The 25,079-nt window shown below is 50.8% G+C and overlaps 9 protein-coding genes across 9 annotated transcripts; 4 read left to right on the forward strand and 5 right to left on the reverse strand.

Annotated features, from left to right (window-relative positions):
* Nucleotides 1–618: 618 nt before the first annotated feature.
* N7532_010058 (uncharacterized protein) lies at nucleotides 619–1,645 on the reverse strand (the record flags this gene model as incomplete). Its single annotated transcript, XM_056622549.1, has 2 exons — nucleotides 619–978; nucleotides 1,169–1,645. 2 exons carry the CDS (start codon nucleotides 1,643–1,645, stop codon nucleotides 619–621), a joined length of 837 nt encoding a protein of 278 aa, XP_056469965.1.
* Nucleotides 1,646–2,701: 1,056 nt separating this feature from the next.
* Nucleotides 2,702–7,212, forward strand: N7532_010059 (pleiotropic drug resistance family ABC transporter; the record flags this gene model as incomplete). The annotated part of the gene is made up of 5 exons (XM_056622550.1): nucleotides 2,702–5,215; nucleotides 5,272–5,596; nucleotides 5,649–6,559; nucleotides 6,614–6,777; nucleotides 6,834–7,212. 5 exons carry the CDS (start codon nucleotides 2,702–2,704, stop codon nucleotides 7,210–7,212), a joined length of 4,293 nt encoding a protein of 1,430 aa, XP_056469966.1.
* Nucleotides 7,213–7,551: 339 nt separating this feature from the next.
* Nucleotides 7,552–8,126, reverse strand: N7532_010060 (uncharacterized protein; the record flags this gene model as incomplete). Its single annotated transcript, XM_056622551.1, has 3 exons — nucleotides 7,552–7,896; nucleotides 7,948–8,061; nucleotides 8,100–8,126. 3 exons carry the CDS (start codon nucleotides 8,124–8,126, stop codon nucleotides 7,552–7,554), a joined length of 486 nt encoding a protein of 161 aa, XP_056469967.1.
* A 4,958-nt stretch (nucleotides 8,127–13,084) lies between these two features.
* N7532_010061 (uncharacterized protein) lies at nucleotides 13,085–14,766 on the reverse strand (the record flags this gene model as incomplete). Its single annotated transcript, XM_056622552.1, has 3 exons — nucleotides 13,085–13,742; nucleotides 13,800–14,674; nucleotides 14,719–14,766. The coding sequence occupies 3 exons, from the start codon at nucleotides 14,764–14,766 to the stop codon at nucleotides 13,085–13,087; spliced, it is 1,581 nt and encodes a 526-aa protein (XP_056469968.1).
* Nucleotides 14,767–15,673: 907 nt separating this feature from the next.
* Nucleotides 15,674–17,093, reverse strand: N7532_010062 (tetratricopeptide repeat protein; the record flags this gene model as incomplete). Its single annotated transcript, XM_056622553.1, has 6 exons — nucleotides 15,674–15,704; nucleotides 15,761–15,825; nucleotides 15,879–16,185; nucleotides 16,243–16,336; nucleotides 16,399–16,438; nucleotides 16,494–17,093. The coding sequence occupies 6 exons, from the start codon at nucleotides 17,091–17,093 to the stop codon at nucleotides 15,674–15,676; spliced, it is 1,137 nt and encodes a 378-aa protein (XP_056469969.1).
* A 791-nt stretch (nucleotides 17,094–17,884) lies between these two features.
* On the reverse strand, nucleotides 17,885–18,823 carry atp4 (F1F0 ATP synthase subunit 4; the record flags this gene model as incomplete). Its single annotated transcript, XM_056622554.1, has 4 exons — nucleotides 17,885–17,913; nucleotides 17,982–18,204; nucleotides 18,280–18,728; nucleotides 18,793–18,823. 4 exons carry the CDS (start codon nucleotides 18,821–18,823, stop codon nucleotides 17,885–17,887), a joined length of 732 nt encoding a protein of 243 aa, XP_056469970.1.
* A 213-nt stretch (nucleotides 18,824–19,036) lies between these two features.
* On the forward strand, nucleotides 19,037–20,739 carry noc4 (ribosome biosynthesis protein NOC4; the record flags this gene model as incomplete). The annotated part of the gene is made up of 2 exons (XM_056622555.1): nucleotides 19,037–19,647; nucleotides 19,707–20,739. The coding sequence occupies 2 exons, from the start codon at nucleotides 19,037–19,039 to the stop codon at nucleotides 20,737–20,739; spliced, it is 1,644 nt and encodes a 547-aa protein (XP_056469971.1).
* Nucleotides 20,740–21,428: 689 nt separating this feature from the next.
* N7532_010065 (uncharacterized protein) lies at nucleotides 21,429–22,179 on the forward strand (the record flags this gene model as incomplete). Its single annotated transcript, XM_056622556.1, has 3 exons — nucleotides 21,429–21,548; nucleotides 21,641–21,855; nucleotides 21,915–22,179. 3 exons carry the CDS (start codon nucleotides 21,429–21,431, stop codon nucleotides 22,177–22,179), a joined length of 600 nt encoding a protein of 199 aa, XP_056469972.1.
* Nucleotides 22,180–23,823: 1,644 nt separating this feature from the next.
* On the forward strand, nucleotides 23,824–24,572 carry N7532_010066 (GPI anchored serine-threonine rich family protein; the record flags this gene model as incomplete). Its single annotated transcript, XM_056622557.1, has 2 exons — nucleotides 23,824–23,970; nucleotides 24,027–24,572. The coding sequence occupies 2 exons, from the start codon at nucleotides 23,824–23,826 to the stop codon at nucleotides 24,570–24,572; spliced, it is 693 nt and encodes a 230-aa protein (XP_056469973.1).
* Between the last annotated feature and the right edge of the window lie 507 nt (nucleotides 24,573–25,079).

Genomic DNA, 25,079 nt, shown 5'->3' on the forward strand with positions numbered 1-25,079 from the left:
TGCTTGACGGTGTCGTAGTCGAAGAACATGCCCTTGTCAGCGTCCCAAAGGAGCTGATCCATGCGCTGCTTGCGTTTTCGGGCAAGGCCGTCCTAGGTCGATGAGGGCTCGAACGCGATATTTTTGCTCGTTGGGGTACGGAACTCGACAGGGATTTCGATATTATCATTGAAATAAATGCGGATGATGGTGCAATATCGACCTCGTATTTGTACAGTAGAGAGTTGAGGTCGACGGTGGCCAGGTTGGCGCATACTCGCTCCAGACGATCGCTGGATATCAGCGTGGTGCAGAAGGATGGGCGGCTAGAGAAAATTGAATGCGGCGATATGGACAGCTTTGACGAAGAGAAACAACGCAGACGTGTGGTCTGGCCGGTATACTATCGGCACACCTACGGACTGGGCGAGCACTAGAACGCCTTGTTCAAGATAGATTGAGCCTGTGTCCCCGAAATTTCTTTAAAAAGGCGCCCTTTACTTCCGGCCCTTCATTTCGACTATCACTTTAGCGTCTAGGGACTGGCCTTTGAAAATCCAGGGGTGGACTGCAAAATCACCTATATTTTCCATTTATATTTTCTCTCTTTTGGGTCACACAAATGCGCAGGCACATTTTCTAGTCACATCGACGCCAAATAGAGACCCTGTCATGGATCGCCCCATTCTCACCCTGACCCACAGTGTGCGTGCGCTCTGGCTGCCAGTGCGCCACTCTCTCCAGGCCCGTCTTGCTCGGCTCTCGCAACGGGTCCGCATTGACAAGACCCTTATCGTTGTAGGAGATCTTCTCACCGGGGTGGCTCAGGTGCTCCATGTAGGCCTCGGAGGGAGAGGCAAATGGAGGGCCGGGGGCCAAAGGGTTCTTATGACGAGGAAATTCTAGACAGATCAGATTGCCTGCAGGTGGGGGAGCAAGGAGCTCGGTGTGTCGGAGGGCCCATTTAGGACGGAGTTCTGGGTTCAGAGCACAGAAAAACTAGATGATTATTAGATGGAATGACCAGAAAGACCAGAAAGATCCAGGGCGGGTCGGGAATGGCAAATCAAAAGTCCAAAGACAGAGGTGAAGCATTTTGCAGGTCCAACTGTAGAACGCAGAGTACAAGTGGAGAGAAAATGATAGCAATGACGGAATGGAGCCCAACAGCCGCAGTGAGCATACATACCGTGTAATCATAAATAACATCAAATCCATTTCGAGGTACTCCAATTTCCTTCAACCAGGTATCATCAAAGAAATCCCCCTGGACGAAAGTGACCTTCCCTTTCCCAACTTTCTCATCTCGCACGCGGTACCGGCTATGGTTCTCCTCCTCCTCCTTGCACGCATCGACAGCCGTGGCGCTGCACTCCAGGCCATAGGCATCATACCCAAAGCTCGCCAGTAAGAGTGCATCGACTCCACGTCCACAGCCCGGCACCAGAGCCTTCCGCCTCTGACCGTCCTGGGCGATGGGCCCGCCAATGGTGCCTGCTCGCTGGGCCAAGGTGTCTTCTAGCGCAGGGTTGGGGAAGCCACGATCCCAGGGCAGATTATCACCTTTGTCCCAGAGGGAGGCCCAGCCCTCAACATACTTGTCGTCCTGATATTTGGTCCAGTGTGCTTGAATATCCTTGGGATCAATGTTGGTAGGAGTCGTCATGGCTGTGGGGTGGTGATGTAGTGGCTGGGGGGGGGGGGGGGAGTTGGAGGTGCTCGCTCTGGCGTGACTGTGATAAATAGGGCAGAAAATAGGAATAACCTACACTCGCTTAAATCTACTATGCAAATTCAGGACGTTATGATTAGTAGCGACGCAGCCGGGAAGATAAGGTTTTGACTAATGACATCAACTCTAGTTAATGATGCGCCACCCGGAAATATGAATAAACATTTCGACGCAAAGGTCTAATGTGTCTGATCCGAAGGGAGTAGTAGTTAGTTAGTGGCGGTGGCAAATTAATAATCAAGCGGATAGGTTAGTGAATAACAACTTGGGATCAGGCAAAGAATTTCCTATAGAAGAAAGATGAGTATGACCATTGGGGACAAGTGGGTTCAGTCGGCCTTCATTGACGCACTGAATTGATTCTAGTCGTTCGATCATCGTAGCTCGCAATGAATGTGATTGATTAGTCGGTCTAAATACCGATCTACGAGGCTAGAGTTTATAAGGTTAGACCCGCCTAAATAGGGCAGGGGGCTCTAGCAATCAAGCCCCGCTAGTCATCGTATCTACTCCGTAATGAGTTAGTGAGTTAGCTAACTTAATTAGAGATAGGAATGTATAGTAATCAATCCGAGCGGATAAGTTATGCCTGATGATTCCACAAGGACGTTTGAACTGACTGTTAGGAAAACCTTAATGAACGAGATGTTCACTCAAAACCCTATCCGTCACCGTTAGGAAAACCTTAATACACGAGATGTTCACTAATCACCCCATCCGTCGAAAAGATGTCCCATGCTCTTCGTTCAGCACATTAATAAGGGATGAGACAGTGGGCTTCTTTGGGCTCCGGGCCTTGAGTCGGTCGGATTATTAATCAGACGCTAAGTTATGGTCATATATCCCATTACTTTGTTCTTCTTATATCTTGTGCGTGATGTTGCTACTCTCCCACTGGCAACTCCAGTCGTCTGATCTCCAGCATTTTTTTCCATCGAAGTTCTTCTGCTGTCAAAGTCTGGCAAATTAGCGAATCCGAAGAACTACAACATGGAGGTCAATCGCGACCCCGAGAAAGCGATGTACCAGACGAGTTCGCTCGGAAAGCCCTCCGGACGATCTCCCTCCCCAATGGCGGACCCTATCGTCAACTCCAGCGCGGAGCAGTCAGACGACGAATCCGGCCAAAATACCGACCCCCGAGACATCTCACAATGGCCCATCACTCCAGATATACTACAAATACGACAACGTAACGAGACTAACGGTGGGAAATCGAAGAAGCTGGGTGTGACATGGCAGAACCTCACAGTAAAGGGCATCAGCAGTGATGCGCTTTACAACGAAAATGTTCTCTCTCAATTCAACCCATTCGGGAAGGGCAGAAAGAGCCCACCGCTGAAGACTATTATCGACAACTCTTCTGGATGTGTCAAACCCGGTGAGATGTTGCTTGTTCTTGGAAATCCAGGGGCCGGATGCACAACACTGCTTAGCGTTCTATCAAACCACAGAAATGGCTTCGCAGAAATTACTGGCGACGTCTCGTTCGGTTCCATGACCAGTCAAGAAGCCAAACAATATCGTGGTCAGATCATCATGAACACAGAAGAGGAGATCTTCTTTCCAGCTCTTTCAGTTGGTGACACCATCGACTTCGCCACACGTTTGAAGGTGCCCTTCCACCTGCCACCGGACATCAAGAACGAGGAGGAGTACGCCCAAATATACAAAGAATTCCTCTTGAAGTCTCTCGGTATCACGCACACAAAGGACACCAAGGTCGGAGATGAGTTCATTCGTGGCGTTTCGGGTGGCGAGCGCAAGCGAGTGTCCATTCTCGAATGCCTTGCGACTAGAGGCAGCGTCTTCTCCTGGGATAACTCCACTCGTGGTCTCGACGCGAGCACTGCGCTAGATTGGACGAAAGCCATGCGCGCCATGACAGATATTCTTGGTCTCACTACAATTGCCAGTCTGTACCAAGCTGGTAATGGCATCTACGAGCAGTTCGACAAGATTCTGATTCTCGATAACGGCAAGCAGATCTTTTACGGACCTCGAGACGAAGCTGTGCCATACATGGAGGATCTTGGCTTCCTATGCGACCCTGCAGCCAACAAGTCAGATTTCCTCACGAGCGTATCGGTGCCTGCTGTACGCACAATTGCCCCAGAATTTGAGGACCGATTTCCTCGATCAACAGAGGAGCTGCTCGCTGCTTATAACAACTCGCCCATCAAGCCAAGGATGATGGCCGAGCTCGACTACCCCAATAGCCCCGAAGCTCAGCAGAATACGGCGGATTTCAAGGAACAGGAGGCTCAAGACAAGCACAAGAACCTCCCAAAGAAAGCTGCGGAGTCCGCAGGATATTTCCATCAGGTGCAGACGGCTACCATACGCCAATTTCAGATCCTCTGGGGCGACAAGCAAACTCTGTTCATCAAGCAAGCCACAACCGTCGTTCAGGCGCTGATCGGTGGCTCACTGTTCTACAATGCTCCGGACAACACGGCGGGCTTGTTCATCAAGGGAGGCTCACTCTTCTTCTCTCTACTATATCCTACCTTCATCGCTCTCGCCGAGGTTACGGATTCGTTCGTCGGCCGACCCGTCTTAGCCAAACACCGAGACTTCGCTCTCCACCATCCATCTGCCTTTGTCTTCGCCCAGGTCATTACCGACATCCCGATCATGCTCTTCCAAATCTCGCACTTTGGAATTGTGCTGTACTTCATGACTGGATTCCAGTACACCGCCCAGGCTTTCTTCATCTTCTGGCTCATCAACTTGATCTCGGCCCTGGCTATGACACAGCTGTTCAGGTTCATCGGTGCCGCTTTCCCGAATTTCGACGCAGCAACTAAAGCTTCTGGATTCACCATCGTCGCTGCCTTCACATATGCAGGATACATGATTCCCAAGCCCGACATGCACCCTTGGTTCGTTTGGTTCTTCTGGATCGACCCCATGGCCTACGCGTTCGAAGCATTGCTCGCGAACGAGTTCCACGACCAGGTGATTCCTTGTGTGGGCCCATTCCTGGTTCCAAATGGCGAAGGATACAGCCCCGAAACAGGAGGCGGACAAGCATGTACCGGCGTCCGTGGTGCGCCTCCTGGAGCAACCAGCGTTACTGGTGACCAATACCTGGCTTCCATGTCCTTCAGCCACAGCAACCTTTGGCGCAACTTTGGCATTCTCTGCGCCTGGTACGTTTTCTTCGTGGCAATGACCGTCTTCTTCACTTCCAGGTGGAAGCAGATGGGCGAAGGTGGTCGCGGCCTCCTCATCCCCCGTGAGAAGCAGAAGAAGGTACCTAATGCCGTGGTTGCGGATGAGGAATCCCAGGCTGTCGAGAAGCCATCCGAGAACTCCGGCTCCGATTCCGAGAAGTCTGACGCAACCATCGACAACCAGCTCGTCCACAATACATCGGTCTTTACCTGGAAGAATCTGACTTACACCGTCAAGACGCCGCATGGCGATCGTCTTCTTCTCGACAACGTTCAAGGATTTGTCAAGCCCGGTACGCTCGGTGCTCTTATGGGATCTTCAGGTGTAAGTGCACTAGCAATGCGATTGACAGATGGATATATGCTAACATTTTCACTCAGGCCGGAAAGACTACACTGCTCGACGTTCTAGCTCAACGCAAGACTGATGGTACCATTCATGGCTCCGTTCTAGTCGATGGTCGCCCGCTCCCTGTGTCCTTCCAACGATCTGCTGGCTACGTCGAACAGATGGATGTCCACGAGTCATTGTCCACGGTACGCGAGGCTTTGGAATTCTCTGCTCTTCTTCGTCAGAATCGTGAAATTCCCCGCGAGGAGAAGCTCCGCTATGTGGACACGATCGTCAAGCTTCTGCAGTTGGAAGATCTCGAGCACACCCTCATCGGTCGCCCTGGTGCCGGTCTTTCTGTCGAACAGCGCAAGCGTAAGTCTGAATCCATCGAACAGAGTCGAGACAGACACTAACAACTTATCAGGTCTCACAATTGGTGTTGAGCTCGTAGCTAAGCCCAGTATTTTGATCTTCCTCGACGAACCTACTTCTGGTCTCGATGGCCAAGCTGCAAACAACACGGTACGCTTCTTGCGCAAACTCGCGGAAGTCGGACAAGCTGTCCTCGTCACGATTCATCAGCCATCGGCCGACCTCTTTGCCCAATTCGACACCCTCCTCCTACTGGCGAAGGGTGGCAAGACCGTATACTTTGGCGATATCGGCCATCATGCAAGGACCGTCAAGAAATACTTCGCTGATCATGGCGCACCGTGCCCCCGAGAGGCCAACCCTGCTGAGCACATGATTGAAGTCGTATCAGGAAGTCTTTCTAAGGGCAAGGACTGGAACCAAGTCTGGCTCAACTCGCCAGAACACGAGAAGATCACTCAAGAGCTTGACACTCTTGTCGCCGATGCTGCCGCCAAACTGCCTGGAACTGTCGACGATGGCCATCAATTCGCAGCGCCCATTTGGGAGCAGGTAAAGCTTGTCACGCACCGCATGAACATCTCCTTGTTCCGCAACACCGAGTACATCAACAACAAGCTCATCTTGCATATACTTCTGTCTCTTTACAACGGCTTTTCGTTCTGGTCGATTGGTAACAGCGTCAGCGATCTCCAGCAACGCCTCTTCACGGTCTTCAGTTTCTTGTTTGTCGCCCCCGGTCTCATCTCCCAGCTTCAGCCTATCTTCATCGATCGTCGCAACGTGTATGAGACGCGCGAGAAGAAGAGTAAGACCTACCACTGGGTGCCATTCGTCACTGGCTTGATCGTTTCTGAGCTGCCCTACCTGGTCGTCTGCGGTGTGTTGTACTTTGTGTGTTGGTACTGGACTGCTGGATTGCCAAATGATACCAAGTGGGCAGGCAGCACATTCTTCGTCGCAGTAAGTTCTCTCTTCTTTGGTTGACTCTTCGCTCCAAACTAACAAACCGTCTAGATGTTTTACGAGATGTTGTACACCGGTATTGGACAATCGATCGCCGCGTACGCTCCCAACGCAACCTTTGCATCTCTCGTCAACCCGCTGGTCATCACCACCCTCGTATCATTCTGCGGTGTCTTCGTTCCTTACTCCCAGATCACGGCGTTCTGGAGATACTGGTAAGCCTCATACGACTATCAACACCCACGATATCAATGCTAACATCACATTTTAGGCTCTACTACCTCGATCCCTTCAACTACCTCTTCGGCGCCTTCCTCACCTTCACCACCTTCTCCGTCGATATCACTTGCGAACGAGGCGAGCTTGCGGTCTTCAATCCTCCTGCGAACGAGACATGTGGCGACTATCTCTCCACCTATCAGCAAGGCATGGGACGTGGCACGAACCTTCTGAACCCAGGCGCTACGGAGAACTGCGAGGTGTGCCGATACACTACTGGACAAGACTACTTGAAGACACTCAACTTGAACGAAGAGTACTACGGCTGGAGGAATGCGGGGCTTGTTGTATTGTGGGCTGGAGTGTTCTACGCCCTGGTGTTCTTGATGATGAAGTTGCGAACCAAGGCGACGAAGAGGGCGTCTGCGTAGGCGCATGGTGTTTGTTGAAGAGTGAAAGATTGCCAAGATACCCTACTCGAAGAAGGGTAAAGACGGAGTGCGAAGTTGAGCGCGTACGTGTTGGCTCCAGGTGTGGTATTGAAGCTGCACAAAGGAAGATTCAAATCCTAGATCATAAAATTGCGCACTTGCGCCAAGCTTAGACTGTTGTAATAGTTTCATTGGATAATTAAGACCATATTTCATTCTCAAAGCTTCCTAGCTGTGGTGACTGGTGATCTGTTGGGGCGCGAGCTGCCTGGGTTCGCCTCCTGTCCTTCCAACACATCGGCAGAGCGGAACATATTTGGTATTCTAGTCTGAGAGGCTCTAGGTTGATGATTTCTCCTGGTAATCCATGTCATGATCCGCGCGCTTCGCTGCTCTCTCCTCTTGCTCGGCATACCTTGCTTCATCACCTGCCCTAATATCTTCAGAAGGTGTTTCCGACCGTTTCCGCTTTTTAACGTCCTTAGCAAGAGATTGCTCGCCCAGTGCTCGCTCTATTTTGCTATCCGCCGCATCTAGATATTGACAGAGTTGTATCCCAGAGATGTAGATATCCGTATCTTCATCTCCCATCTCCTTCTGGGCAAGTTCCTTGTAAGTGAAATCGCTGAGGCGGAGCCGCAGGCCGGGGTGATCGACGGCGTTTCCTTCATCGTCACGGAAAACCTGATAGGAACGTCAGAACATTGCGCACGGTGTTACGAGGATTGAACCTACCTCATCCGCGACCACTTCTACAGCTCGTAATTCAGGTCCGTCAGCAGTATCGCGCAACTGGGGTCGCCAAATCGATAGCAACACTGGCCCCTGGGACAAAAGAACTTTCGCGTGCTGATGAATGTCGATTGATTTAAACTTATTTCACAAACGAGCGGGCCACCTCTCCGAAAATCCATTCCACATTCTTTTTACACCTGCTTCCGCACCAACTTTTACACCCATCCCACGAAAATTATGCTAAAAAACACGCTGAGGACGGACCTACAGCTCGAGGGAAGTCTCTCACTCCCTGTAAACGCGATAAAAAAAAGGTCAACTCACGAATATTCGCGAATCGGCGCGGCTTTACGACGTGTCGAGGAGGACCTTGCAAGCCCGTCTTCGTGGCGCCCCGATCGAAGCAATATACGTGCCACCAACATAAAAAAGTATCCGAAACGGAAGAAGACTCGCTGAAAAAATGGATAATTTCAATGAATCGACGCGGAACTGCCCCACGGCCCTCTACTGTGCAGATTATGGTAGACCTCTTGCTTTCGGACCGCGGCGACGACGTACCGGTACTTAAAACGGGCAAAAATTGGGTCGCGAACTTTCTAGTTAACTCGTCACGCCGTAAGGAGGTGTTTTAATGTTGAGTTATGGACAAAATAGAATTTTGCGAGGATTGAGCACGTTTTGGAGGCATGGTGAGTGTTTGAAGAAGGAAGCTGGTCATGCGGGCGCGTCTTAGCGCGTAGTGGGCCACGCCGCCGGGTGGGCCACTCGGGCGGGAATTCCGTAGTTAGTTCCCAGACCCCGTCAAACTTGATTACTAATCCCTTCCGTCTGACGTCAATGGAATGAAAAGTGTCAGAGTAATTGTCCACTGGGTAATTTGTAAATCATCCAACTGCCGCATCCTGACACTTACTCATCTAATTTTTCCAATACGGCAACCGTGCCCCGAGTTGGATAGACCCCATTTAGCAGAGTTTTTCCGCTTCTCTTCCCCTACAAATACAGACATGATAGCTAGCCAGAATACCATCGTTGTCATGATGACGGCGGGTTCTTGATACGCCGCGTAGGAGGGGATATTGGCATTGAAACGAGGACCAACTTTTCTGAAGTAGAAACTGAATCTGTGGAGTTTTGTATGTGAAGGGCTGTAGTAAAATTGATTCAATTATACTAGGCCAACATGCAGTTTACAACAATCTTGAGGAAAGAAAAAAGAAGAGATAAGAGTCGGTCGCGGTCTTCAAGAGTGTTGGTCCGCTTCGGATAAAATCCTCTAGAACCTCGTGGTGGAATCGCTTGGAATCCTTCTGCCAAGACGATATCCGAAAGGCCATGACACATGGTTCACCACCGGGCTCTGGCCCGTTACATTGTAGACATGAACGATCCACGCTAGTGTACAGTAACGTCGACCAAGGCAATCGTAGTTAATTAAACACAATCGTCGAGGATGATGTTAGGCTTCCGTACAGCAGTGAGGACAGCTCCAGTGGACGTGAAGAAGAAGAGAGCCCTATATAGAAGATGAAAGTGAAAATTTAAGTTTATGTACTGCGTACAATAATACAGAGCCTTCGGAATAATAGAAAAACACATACCATTCAAATGCGCCAAATACCACAGCAATCTGCGATACAGTACAATCTGCCGAAGTACAATGGGCCGGCGATGGCAGAGAGCAAGCTTGGAAGACAAACCCTGCAAGCCAAAGTATCATGACACTACTCTCCATTCCTGGAATACCACAGCGGCGTTCGAAGTCAAAGGAGGACACTGGAGACAGGGCAAGGTAAGGAACCGCGAAGAAGGCAGTCCATATGGCACTGACGAAAACGAAGATATTTATCTTGGTGAATAGTAAAAGGCAAAGCACTGTTGGACATTAGAACCTTTAAGTCAACAACTGCGGAAGTAACAAACGGGTTAAGCTTAAACCAAAAATAATAATTGCGAAGGTAGCTTGGACTAGCCTTACTACCCTTACTGCGAAATCCCAGGATGTGATAAATGCCATTGCAAGAGTATTTGGCTCAGGTGTTTTCTGGTGTCGCTGGTCCGATAAGAATGTACGGAAAAGGAATCACGAGGCAGCCAAAGGGACTTTATCATTGAAAGAACTTGACAGTAACCCCACGGCGTTCGCAACGGTACGAGATAGTTCGTCACCTGCTGGTACGTTTGAGCATAATGGGTCTAAAACGCTATTAGTAACTATAATCTCTTGAGGTTGAAAATAAGCGGAGGCAACTGAGTACAGCAGTCGTTGGTTGACATACCAAGATCGTCATAGGGCCAAGGCCAAATTAATAATCAAGCCGACAGTAAACTTAAATAGCGTCAGAATAAGTTCCCAAGAAAGAGAGTCGAGTGCTTGCATCGTCAGGGTTGACCGAGATTCTGAAACGACGCAATGAATTGATTTTACTAGCCTAGAATTGGAACATATTATTCTTGAGGTAATGTATCTATAAAGCTGTCGACCCATTTCCATTGGGGAATTGATTTGTGTACTGTACCGAGTAGTCGAAGAAGTCAGTCTTGTGGCGGGACCCACTGGTTTCTCGATTATTCAACTCTCCGACACCGCCAGAGGTGATGAATCAACTACCCATCGCCACGACTTGCTCCTGTCCTTCTCAGTTGGAGGCGAGGGCACATATCCGACTGAGAAAATACCGAGAACTTGTCAGGTTAGCTTAAACCCTCCGAACAAAGTCAAAGATCATGCTTACAAGATCATTTGGAGGAAGGGTTACCCCTGTCGGGATATATTCTCCTGTCAGAACAAACTAGCGGTGACCCACTGCTAGCGACCGATGGATAACATCCCTTGCTTGGTGTACGCATTCTTGCGCTGGGCTGTGGCCCCGGTGTTGTGACCGCCGAAGGCCGGCGTGTGGGATCTAGGGGTGTTTTCCAACTAGACTGAGGATCAACATCTATCAACAGGAATCAATTGACTTTTGCTTTGGAGCATACACACTGTCCACTTAACTGTGTACACAGTACCTAGCTGGTGATACCAACACCCCCAGACAAGTAATATCTGGCATTTCCCTCACGGCTTCCCTAAAGGAGCGGTATGGAAATCCACCTAATGGCTGCATGACTCCTGCGTTAATCTTTGGGTAATGGCACACAAGTCTCCTAAGCGAAGATTTGTGGTTGAGGATTGCGCCGAGTAAGTGACCTCCAAAACGGTCAAAAAAGGACAAGAACAAATCATCGAGCCCGTCGAAGGATTGAAGGAAGTCAAAGAGTGAATCAACAACTCTTGGCACCTGATTCAACCCGTTGTCGCTAAATTCAAACACTTTAAGTTGCATCGATGGCGGCACAATATCACCAGAACCGAGCACCCTGAGAAGGTCGGCTGCCCGCGGACAGTTCCTGAGTGCCAGTGGATGGAGGCCTTTCAAAGAGAAAACAGAGGGCACACTGTGGCAGCCATTCTTCAAGGAAATGGCGATCAAGGCCAATTTTTTCAGTGACGGAAACAACTGTTGAGTGTTCCCTGGGGGTAATTCGGTACTTGGTTCAGAAGCAAATTCCCGTTTGCGAGAGTTCTGCGTATTCCTCCACAGCCAACCTCATCAATCTCGATATCTTCTAAAGCTAAAGCATTGTCGCGAAGTAAATTTCCCAATCGCCTCATCGAGAAATAATTGGCCAATGATTGCCGCAATTTAAAGCGTCAAACACTACTTCATTTGGCAGCAAGCCAAGTCCGTGATGATAAATCCGGCAGGGTAGCTCGTTCTTTATTGGACTCTGCCCGAGTTGAAATCAACGCTCGGGACATCCACCGTCGGACCCCTCTTTGTCACGCGGTCAAAAGTTACAGAGATGATGTGGTGAATATCATCCTGCAGAGGCCAAATGTAGACTTCTCCGGTGATCAGGACTTGGTGGCACCGTTGATGCTTGCAGTTCAAAAAGAGTGCGAAAGCATTATGAGGAATATCCTAAGGCATCCCAAATTCTCCATCCTAGCGGTCGACAGGGCTTCGAATTTTCCAATGTGGGAAGCATGTCGTTTGGGAAATGAAAATCTAGTTGGTGAAGTTCGTGAGCTCCTGCGCTGGAATGTGATTGATATCAATCAAGTGGGCCCTACGGGGACCAGCCCTCTTCAGGTTGCTATCATAGGGCAGCATATACCCATCGTTCGCCTTCTTTTAGGCCAGGGTGACCGAATAGTCATCAATCAACGGGGACCTCAGGAGTGGTCAGCACTTACATTTACTGCTGCCGCTGGGCAATGCGAGATTGCCAAGTTGCTGTTGGACCATCCTCAGGTAGATGCCAACCACACTGAACGATCTGGGGAGGCGGCCATTGTGGTGGGCCATCCATGGAGACCATTTAAAATTTATGCGGTTGTTGTTGGGAGATCCCCGTATTCAGAAGCGCCATAGTCTGAGAGAAGTCCGAATCCTTCAGCAGTGAAATTGACCAGCCAGCAGTGGTGGGGATACAGATGATTTCGAGAATAGTTAACAGGCGAACCCCCTCCAAGTAGGATTACACTATCCTTAGCTTGGCTAGACGAAGCTTTCCCTGATGTATGACGCTGTATCATTGGCCGCATGTAGATCTAGAACCTGGCGACCCGGACTAAACAACCATTTGGGTCTCCGGAGAAGAACTATTCCCAAATCCAATGTGTAAGACTTTTTTCTCAGCCTTGCTGATTCCATTCTACAAAGCCTCCCTGTAAGAAAATGCTCCTCAGTAGGTGGGTAGAACCAACGGAGGAGGGGTAATTGAATAGATTTTTAAAACTCTCAATCTCTCATATTATCTCTTGCTCAATAATCGCCGTAGCAACCTATACCATCCAAGCTTGAGCATGATGTGTACCGAAGACGTTTGCCTCACGCATTCCACCCGTGCGAAGATTGCCAACCCTCTCTCCCTGGGGCTGGTAGCATGTTGACCCGATATCTTTTATATCCACCCTGTTCCAATGTCACCGTTGCATGCTATTTAAGTCTTCCCAATCCTCTCTTGTCAATACCCTGGTAATGTCCGTGATCTCCTCTTGACTTGACATAGCCGCAAAATGTCTCGTAGCTGCAAAATGCCTCGTCTCTGATTCGCTTCGATAGTCGTATTCTATTTGTATCATCTATCCTAACACCTTCTCGGCATGCTCTATATTCCCCAGTTGTTCCTCTTCCAGCTCAGCCTTGGAACCAACAACATCTGTAACCCGCGCCGACTCCCCATCGAAAATAACTGCAATCTCTTCAAGCGAGTATCCATGCGTCTCGGGATACCACTGATAAATAGTTCCCAGAATAATCAACAGCATGATCAAAAAAACAAAATAATACTTCCAGGCAATAGTCTCAAAGGCAATGGGGTTGATAAACTGATTAAACAATAGCGCACCATAATTTGCCATGGAAGAGATTGCCACACCCTTGGCGCGCAGCGAGAACGTCCATATCTCAGCTGGATAGGCGACTACCAGCGGCGTGAATGCCAAATCATACCCGGCATAGTAGATAAAAAGGAATGGGACAACAGCAGTACCGAGTGCCGCGGTACCGGCTGTGGTAAAGCTCCCGGATAGTGCCGTGATCATAATATAGCTGGTCAGCATGATGATAGTTGATGCGAGGAATAGAGCTCTTCGGCCGGCTCTATCAACCAGAGAGGCACCCACGCAACTCATTATCAGGTTCCAGAGTTGTAGGAAGCCGTTTATAAGGGTTTGTTCGGTGACTGAGGTAATGCCGATGGTATCTAGGATCATGGTAAGGTAGTAGGAGACAACACCGCTGAAAATAGAGCTCATTAGAATGGAGGTTGCTTAAATGATTGGGTGGAGTATGTACCAGCCGTTCCATTGCGCGAAAATACCGAGTGACACGCTCAAAAAGAACCGGTAGCGGTTACCGCTCGTTTTTACGCAGTCGATCCAGCGCGACTCATTTTGTATACTCCGTTCGAAAGTAAGAGACTGGGTGATCTCATCCATTTCAAACACAACGAGCTGAGAGTTCTCATCACCACCAGCATGGAAGCGAGTCAGGATCTTGCGGGCCTCCTCGTTGCGCTTCTGTCCAATTAGCCAACGAGGCGACTCTGGAATCAACAATGTCCCTGGCAAAGCGAGCAGCGGCAGTGCAATCTGCATGAGTGATGGGATACGCCAGGCCCAGCTGCCCTCGATGTTTCGAGTTCCGAAGGCAATCCACGCCGACAGCAATGATCCGGCATAGTACAGACACATATAGACGGAAGTAACCAACGATCGATGCGAAGGGTACGCGATCTCCGTCACAAGGATGACTGCAGCTTGAAACCAGGCGCCTGCAATGCCGATGAACATACGCGAGGCAATGAACATCTTCGGGTCCGGGGCACCGACTTGCAGCCCCACGCCGAGAGCTAGCCAGAAGTAACCGATGAGGATAGTGCGCCTACGCCCGAGCCGGTTGGCGGACCAGGCGCCGACGGGTTGAAAGACCATACTGCCCAGTGATTGCAGGGCGTTGATGAAACCTAGCCAGGCACCTGTTGGGTGGTTCATGAAGACTTGCCATTGGTCGAGGGATTGGAGGCCGTTCATGAGGGAGATATCGTAGCCGACTGTGCTGGAGTAGAGCAAAAGAAAGCCGATGAGACAGTTTAGAGATAGCAGATGAGGTGTTTTCCACCATGGCTTGGAGTGTGATGGGAGAACCTGCATACCATGCGTTAACTCGAGCTGAACCTTAGAGTGACATCAGGTCATAAAAGGGGTTGACTTACCGAGGCGAGTCCCTCTGCAGGGACTTGACTAGTGGTCTTCCCTGCCATATTGGATGAATTCAGACGCGAGAGATATGTTAGGCAGAGAATCCTATTTGCGATTCCTTTTGTTCGAGGGATGGGAATCTGGTTTTTTACAGAGGCAGCCCGTATGTTCGAGATCACATATCCGCTTACCATCCACCCGTCCGGTGCAAGGGTATACGCAATGCAGTCTCGGACTATGCATGCGGTATCAAGGCAGGAATGAACAGTATGGGGTTGGCACCGATGCCGAAAGCCGAGATCACTGCCGACCCCGCGGGGGAAAGCGCGGGGGATGGATTGCAATTGTGTGCGGAGTCGGAGACAGCCAACCGTTTCTCGGGATTGCAATTCAGGATCCAACCCTAGTGCCATGGAAGGTCCATGCCTCTGGCTAGTCGTGCCGGGGCTCCTCTCTCCGCTCAGACTTTTCAGACTTTGCGCGGGGTGGTGGTGTGTTAGTTCCTTTGTTTGAAGGGGATATGCACTGGCCTAAAAATTGAGTAAGGAGGAAGTCCGTGCCGACCCGTGGTTCCGAGGTTTATCCGGGGGAGAAGCCAGATCTGGCTCACTGAGAGGGCGAAAGCAACGACTCTGGGATAAGACTGGCGCTTGAGTATATTTCTGTCGCTTGTGGGCCGTCAGGATTTCATTTGATCTCGGTGGGTCCACTAAATGGGTCAACGTACGATCGAAACTGGGTATACCGAGACAGTGTCTACGAATGAAGACGGGCAAGATGGATAGTACATGATAAACAGTTAATATTGTTTTCCATCAGCATACGAATTCCGCTTTACATCGTAGTCATGCTAGTGAGACATTAAACATTCATCGTGAGAGGCGTGTGTTAAGTAGTCAAGCTTGGGCTTGCTTCAAGTGCCAGAAGACCCAGTTCTTTTTGTCCAGCGCTAAAATGAGGGGAAGAAACCTATTTCGGGTTGTACTTTTCCTTCCAGATCCTGAAGAGATGATCAGCAGGTCATTCTTTCGTATCTTGGAAGTGAATTCCACATACCATGAATTCCCAACAGTGGGACCTCCGCTTTTTTCGGCAAGTCGGAGATACTTGGCCGCTTTGTACTGCAATTCAACTATTAGCAATGACATTGACATATGATTCGGAGCCAGCATACCTTATCTTTCTTGCCGCCGAATCCCTCTAGGTAACACCAAGCCACCTGGTCCATGGCGTCGGTGTCGCCCAAGTTGGCAGCCGTTTCATAATACTGTCTCGCCGCAGCTGGGTCCTTTTCCACACCCCAACCATTCCGGAAACAGTTTGCCAGTTCAAAAATCGCCAAGACCAGTTCACCCTTGGCAGCACCACCCTTCTTGATGCCGGCTCGCAACGCCTCGGACTCTACGTCGGCCGAATTGGAGGCGGCGGCGGACAGGTATGTGACTGCTCGCGCTTCATCTTTTACGCAGCCCCAGCCGTGCCTACACGCAATTAGCATGAGTTTCGACAGTAAAAAAAAAGGCAAAAAGAGGCCATACCGCAGGGCTAGTCCGTAAAGAACCTGGCTAAGTGGGTTATTCGCGCCATTGGGATCAGCCAAATGGCCGAACATTTTAGTTGATCGTTCCAGATCTGTGAAAGCATCAGTAAGTAGATTTCCAACACACAGTTTTGCTTGACTTGGATCAACTCACCTCCTGCCTCATGAAGCCGGATTGCTTCCTGGATATTGATCTACAGGACATTAGCACATATCCCTGGGCTCCACTGGGGATTCCGAACAACTTACATCATCTTGCACATCACCAACCGAGCTTGAACTCCTCGACCTAGGCATCTGCCCCGGTCTCAACGACAAATCCGCCTCCGACTGCCTAGGTGACGTGTGTCCGAATTGCGGGTTCTGCTGCACCAGCACCGTAGCCCTCTTCTCCCATTGTGCCTCGCGTTGCTGCTCATCCACTTCTTGATCATCCTCGATCTGTGGCAAGTTCTGAGGAAGGTTTGCCGACGAGTCGCGCGAGTTGCTCCGACTGCGATGGTCCAGGTGTAGCAGGTGTGAAAGACGGCGTTCGCGGCGGGGTTGCGGGGGCGACGGGCTGGACAGGGAGCCTGTGCGAGAGGAGCGGCGGAAGAGCTGGAAGCTGCGACGAGGGGAGGAGGTAGAGGTAGGATGACCGGATTCAAGCTGTTGCGACGATTCGGACTGCTCGTGGTCTGGGTATACTGGTGGGGTGATCACTTCGTGGCCGAAGGTGTCGGATCGCATCAATGTGATTTCGGGAGCTGGCGGAGCAGCTGGGAAGGGTTCTGTGTCCGTAGATTGTGCGGGCGATTTATCTTTGGACAGAGCGTCGCGTTTGTGGAGAATGTCCTTAAATGAAGGCATCTTGGGCTCCTTGGTGATATGCAATGGTACAGGATGCGATGCGATGCAATGCGACACGGACGATGCGGAGAGGCCGAGTGGGGTGGAGGTAGACGAATGTAAAGAGATAAATGAGAGACGAGGGAACAATCCCCTTTTGTTCGAGGATAAAGCAAAAGCAACAAGGCGAGTCAGCTCACGAGAATAGAAACATCGCGTGGTCGGGGCTGTGTTGGCTGAGTGTGCCTTGGCCCTTTGGACGGTTGGGGTTGGCGGCTAAAACCCGTCGAGGCGCTTAGATGCGACCCCAGATAAATCAAGTCAAATTGAGTAACTCAGCCATTGTACGGAAATCGGTTCCACGAGGTATTTCAGAGAAACAGATCTGATCTATCTCCGGTATGGAGTATAGGTGCATGTCCACCGGTGGCTGTCGGCGCTGGCCCTAGCAGTGTCCACCGTGGACCTCCTCTCCCCAGCAACCAGCGAAAACACACATAGGGCTGAAGGGATCGGTCGGTCGGGAGCTTGCGGGAGAAGAGTGATAGCTGCGTACAATTTCTACGTCTAAATAGTCTCTTACGTATCCCAAGATGGCATTCGGACCAGTTCATTTCAAGCCAGGGCCACGCCGACACTGCCCGACTCTACCTCGGTTGACTTCCCGCAAGTTTCCAGCTGGCGTTGAACAAAGATGCTCCGTGTTATGGTCGATAATAAGAAATGGTATTGCAAATCTAACTCAGCAAATGCAAATAGCCCCTATAGTTTTGTACACGATGGCGTTAGCCGACGGAGCTACCAGAGTCCATTTACTGGGTGGCCTTGGCAGCCATGATCCCTGGAGAACAATTAGCAACGAAGCTCGTATAGACAAAAGTCTTGTGGGTCATCGCTGGCGGAACTTACGCTCGACATCAGCAACGCTCTGCTGCAGGATCTGCTGCAGAACCTTGGGGTTCTCGAGCTCCTTCTGGATCTTGCCAATGATGGAGTCGGCCAGCTCACGCTGCTGGCGCTGCTTAACCTGGCTCTCGTAGCGGACCCAGGAGTCGAGGACCTGCTTGGCCTCGGTGGCCAGAGCAGTGCGCTGCTCGAGCTCGTAGGCCTGGGACTCAAGCTGGGCGGTCTCCTATAAAATCAAGACGGTCAAACCATATTCTCTCCGAAACTCTTTCCGAGCTCTTCTAATCCATCAAAATCATACCTTAGAGACGGCGAACAGCTGCTTGGTGACCTCAACAACACCGGACATCTCCTTGACGTTGTCGATGCGCTGCTGGACAGCGTTGGTGTGGTCGGCACGGGCAGCATTCAGGATGTCCTTGTGCTTCTGGACCTGGCCCTCAGCCCACTCACGGTAAGCGGGACCGCCGTACTTGGCCACAGCGGTGAAGACGGAGAGCAGACAGAAAGCGGCGACGGTCTCCTCGTTCATCACGTAGAGCTCGTTGCTGATGGCGGCAATCGAGATACCAGCGGCGGCGGACAGGGTGGCGGTCTTGGAGACCAGGGAGTTACCGGGGACGGAGTCGAGGATGGACTGAGCCTTCTTCGCGGGGTCCTCGGCGGGGACGTTGGAGGCCGCGCGAGTCGAGGTCAGGGCAGTGACGGCAGGGACACGCACGGGGATGGTCGGCCGCAGGCGGGCAGCGCCTAGGGAGAGTAGTTAGCAACTGCAATCATATAAACGAGCGGTCGAGTATCGGATGCAGCGTACCAATGGCGCTCTTAGCAAGACGCGAAGCCATTGTTGCAGATGGTAAGGATCTTGAGGGTGGGTGAACGGAGAGGAGACTTGAGGTCGGGACGGGTAGGACGGGCTTGCACACGCTAGCCGCATCGGGAATAGCTCCCAGTCGCGGAAAAAGTGCCCTCCGATCTCCGGAGAATCAAAAAAAGTTGGGCTTCCGGATCACGCCAGCACAACGAGGGTCGGTATTCATTCTGCGATTGCTGCGAAAATGCCTGCGCCCGTCGAGCTGTCGAGCTCTAAGAAGCGCAAGAGCTCCAAAAATGGCGCCCCGTCGTCCAAGCGCCGCGCGGTGGCCGAGGACAACTTCACCGAGACCTTGTCTACTATTCAAGACCTCGAAACCCAGATTGCCGAGTCACGAAAGCACTACAACAATATTGTGACCCTGATTTCGATGATGAAGGTCGAGGACAACGCCAAAGAGCCCGAACTTGCTGCTGCGGTTTCCCTGTGCCGAGTCTTCAGCCGATTGATCGCCGCCGGGAATTTCATCGAATCGAACCGCGCCGCCGAGAACGAGAAAATCATTGTCGCATGGCTAAAGGAACGTTGCTTGGAGTACCAGCGAGGTCTTATGGCGATTATTCGGGAGGCAGACACCACTTCCCAGGTCACTGCGTTGACTCTGGCTATGCGTCTGGTGAAGGAGCGCATTACCCATATCCCCGGGGCTGAGAACAACATCTGGGCAACTTTGTTCAAGGATATTGTTGAAGCGGTCGTGGAAGCTCAAGACGGACAAGATCTTCAGACAGAGTTTGTAAACAAGTTTGCGAAGGAGTATGAGGATGTGCGGTACTTCACGTTCACACACCTTTCGTATGTCGATCTTCACAGCCCACAATTTGCCTATGTACAATTTGCTAATTGCCGAGCAGTGAGTACGCCGATGTGCGACGGAGTCACGAAATTATCGATAGCATAATTGCGATCCTTTCTGCTTGCGAGGAAGTCCCTGCCGCTGACCACGAATTCGAAACCTTTTTCGTCCCTCGGGAGAACAAGTCCAAGCAACTGAATTCCGCCAGCTCCCACAAGAAGCGCGCACAGGAGGCGTGGCTGGCTATTCTCCGGAACGACCTATCTCAGCCTCAACGGAAATCCCTCCTACGAATTATGGTCCACCATATTGAGCCGTGGTTTAGCCGACCAGAGTTGCTGATGGACTTCTTGACGGACTCGTACAATGCGGGCGGGGCCACCTCCCTCCTTGCTCTCTCCGGTCTGTTCTATCTGATCCAAGAGAAGAACCTGGACTACCCTCAATTCTACTCAAAACTCTACTCCCTCTTGGACGCCGACCTCCTCCACTCGAAGCATCGATCCCGTTTCTTCCGTCTCCTCAACACCTTCCTCGCCTCTACCCATCTTCCGGCCGCTCTTGTGGCCAGCTTTATAAAGCGTCTTTCGCGTCTCGCGATTAATGCCCCTCCATCCGCCATTGTCGTCATCGTCCCGTTCATGTACAACCTTTTCAAGAGTCACCCTACATGCACATTCATGATGCACCGAACAATCCGGGATAAGGACCTGGCCGCAGAAATCGAGGAGCATGGTATGGACGATCCCTTCGATGCGGCGGAAACGGATCCCACCCGCACCAACGCTATTGAAAGCAGTTTGTGGGAGATTGAAACCCTCCAATCCCACTACCACCCCAACGTGGCATCCATTGCGCGCATTATTTCCGAGCAATTTACAAAGCAACATTACAACCTTGAAGATTTCTTGGACCACACTTACCAAGGTATGGTTCAAGCGGAACTCGGCACGGGGGAGAGGCCGCTCAAGAAGACGCCCGTTGTCGAATACCAAATCCCCAAGCGTATTTTTACGGATCGCATGTTGGAGGAAGACGGCGGTGTCGACTCCGGTCCGGCTTCGTTCATGCGTCGTTTGTGGGATTTTTAGAAATACCTAGGTGATTCTTTTGCATATACACCATTAGCTACAGACGGCGTTCGGAAAAAAAAAATTTCATGCCGTAATGTTCATATTTTACCCATTTTGAGATTCTCTGAATTTCTTGGTAACAATCCTCCATAGTATGAAATCATAATTTGGCCTCGCCTCCTGCAATTCTCTATCCTAAACGGTGGTGAGGCGCGAGAACCCATAGAAGCAGCACGAGGTGCCGAGCCGCGGCTGTTATACTCGAAAATGCGCCGGGATGATCATCTCTACTCAAGAAGGGTCTCTATGAATGCCGATAATCTTCGGCACTTACATTCACCACGTGAATGCCCTGGGGAATATCTAGGTAGATGCCTAGTCGCGATATGGGTTCTACTGAGGATGTCCCAGATTCGGGTTCGGGGATTTGTACCTTTTCGACGATCAAACAGAAGCAGGGGCCTAAATTGATTGCTAAATCGTCAGGGAAAGGCTTGACTGTGTTACGATGAGACACTACTCTCTTTTTGGGCGCGTCTGAAACGCCATAGATCCTCCGAGGCATATTCTACCCGATGCTCAAATTTTGGCCTCGAACCAACCACATGGATCACTATGCCGCCCTCGACCCGTTTAAATATCTTCGTGGGCCATGCTGAGAGTCTTCAATAGGATCACGATTGAATCGACTTTTTTCTTCTTCGAATATGTTCCTCAAGGCCTTTCTCCCTTTGCTCCTGGCCCCGCTGGTCGCGACGACACCGACAAGCATAGAAGCCCGCCAGTACATTACTGCCAACGACCTCGACACCGGCAACTGTAAGGACGTGATGTTCCTTTTGCTCGAGGCTCGACCGAGGTTGGCAATGAGGTGAAAATGCACTTGAAACTTTAACATTGGCTCCTGCTAACTGAGCAGGGCACTGTTGTTGGACCCGAGGTCTGCGATGACTTGAAGATGCAGCTGGGAGGCAACGTCGGCTGCCAGGGTATTGGTGGCGCCTACACTGCCGGTCTTGCAGAGAACTTCTTACCAGGCAATACCGCGCCGCAAGATGTGCAAGCCGCCGTGCAAGTCTTCGAGCAATGCAGCCAGAAATGCCCCAAGGCGAAAATTGTCGCTGGTGGATACAGGTAAGTTGACAGGACAAGAGCGCAACGTCTCTCGCTTTTCTTTCTCACAATTTCTTTAGTCAGGGAAGTGCCGTCATCGACGGCTCGATTCAGAGGTTGTCTGGAGAAGTGAGAGATAAGGTCAAAGCTGTTGTCCTCTTTGGCTTCACCCGCAACTTGCAGGATGGTGGCCGGATTCCCGGATACCCCAAGGATCAGACCAAGGTTTTCTGTGCCGTGGGTGATATGGTCTGTGATGGTACTCTGATCATTACTGCTGCTCACTTGACCTATGGTGCCAATGCTGGCGAGGCTGCGAGCTTCCTTGCTCAGCACGTCAAATGATTTGAGGTCGAATTTTGACCGGGCTCCGGGAAAATTCTTGCGGGACTTTCAGCCTCCGCTTGTCGGTGGCAGGCCCAACGGCAAGATTTACTTTTTCTTTCTTCTTCCATGGGCCGTCTTAGTGTTGTAGAGCCTGTGAGATGTATCTTTATGAGTTTCCTAGATAGACTTTATCTTTCAACAATGATAGTTGTTTCTCTAGCTTTTTTGCCCTTTAGTCTAGCAAATAGTTGGGAAAAAAATTTAAATCTGGAAAAATACGCTCCAAATAAAACATCGCATCTTCCAAGAGCACAAAAATATCTTCGAACGCAACACTACAATATAGATCGGGCCAGGTGCTTTATGATGTGAACCACGTTGTAGAATCCTCACATGTATCAATTACCACTACATCAATTGGGTAGTCAACGCATCATGGATAACTGGGTATCTGGGACTAAGATATATAATTGTTGGTTGCGTTGTTTGCTTCTATTACCCCAGACCGTCACTCCGTACCCAAGAAAACCATCAAAGATCAGTCTACGCACCTGCAACACTTGAGAAGTATTGTTGTCTTGATTTGAATTAAATATGCAGGACTAGGGCTAGCAGAATGAAAACATTGAGGAGAAGCGCCTGAAAGAACCTCCCAAGGTTGAAAGACAAGGGGTACCTGGACACGCCGATCGAGTACGAAGCACGGTCTCTTTTCACACGACCAATCGGCTTGAAAAACACACAGCCCTGTGTTTTGTATGTCCAAACTGGGGTGGAAAAGTATTTTTTTTTTCTCAAAGAGCTTGAAAGGGCAGAGTTTTTTGTTTGTGTTTGTTTCCACCCACGTCAACGGCGGCGGGTAACCGCCCTTGCATGGCGGGCTATATGATCGACACTATAGTCCTTCGCAGTACAGACTTGAAGGAGTTCACTCTAGATAGAATAAGACATCGAGTACCCCTTGGTATGGGCTGAGCATAGGCGAGTGTTGAGAAATGCTTATCCCAGAGCACTGTTTAGCGTGAAGAGTCGAGAGCTAGAGCAGCCCTATGCCTTGATTCCGGTCAAAACAATTCGGGAAGGGATGGCATTCTTGGGGGATCGGTGAGCCACTCCTACGGGCTACGAATCTTTTTCTCCCTCACGAGTCATGTCGATGTAGAATTCATCTTCGCAGGTCAGATTTATCGAAATAGTTGAAAGAGGGGTGTTGAGTCGGTTGTCCTTTGAGGTTTGTATTTGTATGTGCTGTGACCTGCATACTAGGGCAGCAGGACAAAACAGCAAGAGATCTTTTCTCGTGGGACAAACTTCTGTGGGCCATTCTTAGTGTTGCTGGGAAAGGCATTCCCCAAACAATCCGAGATGGTGCATGCTTCAGCGAGCAGCACCAGACCGATGCTTAACTGGCTTCTCGGAATGCGACATTCTCCCAGGGCGCTAGAGTGCAACACTCGAATGCCGACGAGAAATAGTCTGTCCATTGCGGGGCTAGGTGAGATCAGAATGAGTCTCTGTAGAAAGATAAAGATCGCGGTGCGCCACTGGTATTCACGTTTCGACCTTCTATCCGCCCATTTCGACGTCGACTATATACGCCAACAGATACTTCGATACTTTCCTTAACATCCCCATTCCTTTCGATTCGGTCTTTCCTACACGATGCATTTCTCCAATGTTCTTGCCGTGTCGGCTTCGCTCATTGCGCTGGGCTATGCTGCTGACCCTCTCGCTTTCACCAGCTGGCCGAAGGAGGTTGCGGCTGGCAAGCCCGTCACTCTGACCTGGGCAGGAGCTACCGCTAACCAGGTACATCCAAATTTGACGAGGAGCCCAATGTAAGATGCTAACAAGTTGTTAATCAGCCTGTCACTCTGACCCTGCGCAAGGGAAGCGCCGGCGATCTTTCGGACGTAGAGACCATCACCGATCAGGCCAAGGATGGCACCTTCACCTGGACTCCCGGTGACAACATCAAGGAGGGCGAAAGTTATGCCTTCCAGGTCTCTCAGGGCGGGCAGAAGAACTACTCTGCCCTGCTGAAGGCCGTCGCCGGACAGCCCAAGGCCGAGACCGTGTCTGATGCCACTCAAACCACCGACATGACTACCGGAGCGACTACCGAGGCCACTGCTGCCAGCACCACCACCGATGCGACAGCGACTGGGGCCCAGACCACTAGCAAGCCTCTCATCAGCTCATCGGCGTCGGGTACTCCTTCCGGCAGCCCCTCTTCCACCGTGGTCTCCAGCACAGTGACTGCCGCTGGCCCGATGATGACCAACACCGATGTGGTGAATGGCAAGGAGGCCTCTGCCACCGCTAGCATGCAGAACGTTGGCTCCGTATCCTCATTTTCGCGGGAGCTGGTGATGGGTGTTCTGGGTCTGTGTGTCTACCTGGTCCAGTAGATGTGACACGAGCGTTGTTTTGTTCCTGTTTTTCACCTGAGTCCCTCGTTAAAAATCCCTACCAAGCTACCTTCATGTATATACATCCAATACCCCGCTTGACCTCTTGATAGGTGGCTTTTGGTGCGGCGTGGTGGAGGTAATTGCAATAATAAGAGAGTTGAGTTGACGTTGGCGTTGCAGGGAAGGGAAGGTGCGGTAGGGTAAACACTAACGTGGCGTTCCAAACGGAAGGCGTGAGCGGATCCGCTGGGTCTATCCGTCGACAGCTCCATCCATCTTCCCATCTTCAAAGTCCCTCCGCCCATTATTCACTTTTCTCACTCTCCGTCCCTTTGACGCGTCGTGCTTTTTCCTTTTAGCATCTTTCACCTCTTTGACAGCGACACATCCATTTTGATCCCAATCCGCACCTCCCCGCCGCGCCCAGCACGGGTTTCCCTCTGATGCGCTGGTGATGATCCGGCGGCGAAACAAACTCACGACGACCCATCTGGCGCAACTGCG

This window comes from Penicillium argentinense (genome assembly GCF_028826775.1).
Source record: "Penicillium argentinense strain IBT 30761 chromosome Unknown utg000010l_segment0_segment0, whole genome shotgun sequence".
Classification (NCBI taxonomy): domain Eukaryota; kingdom Fungi; phylum Ascomycota; class Eurotiomycetes; order Eurotiales; family Aspergillaceae; genus Penicillium; species Penicillium argentinense.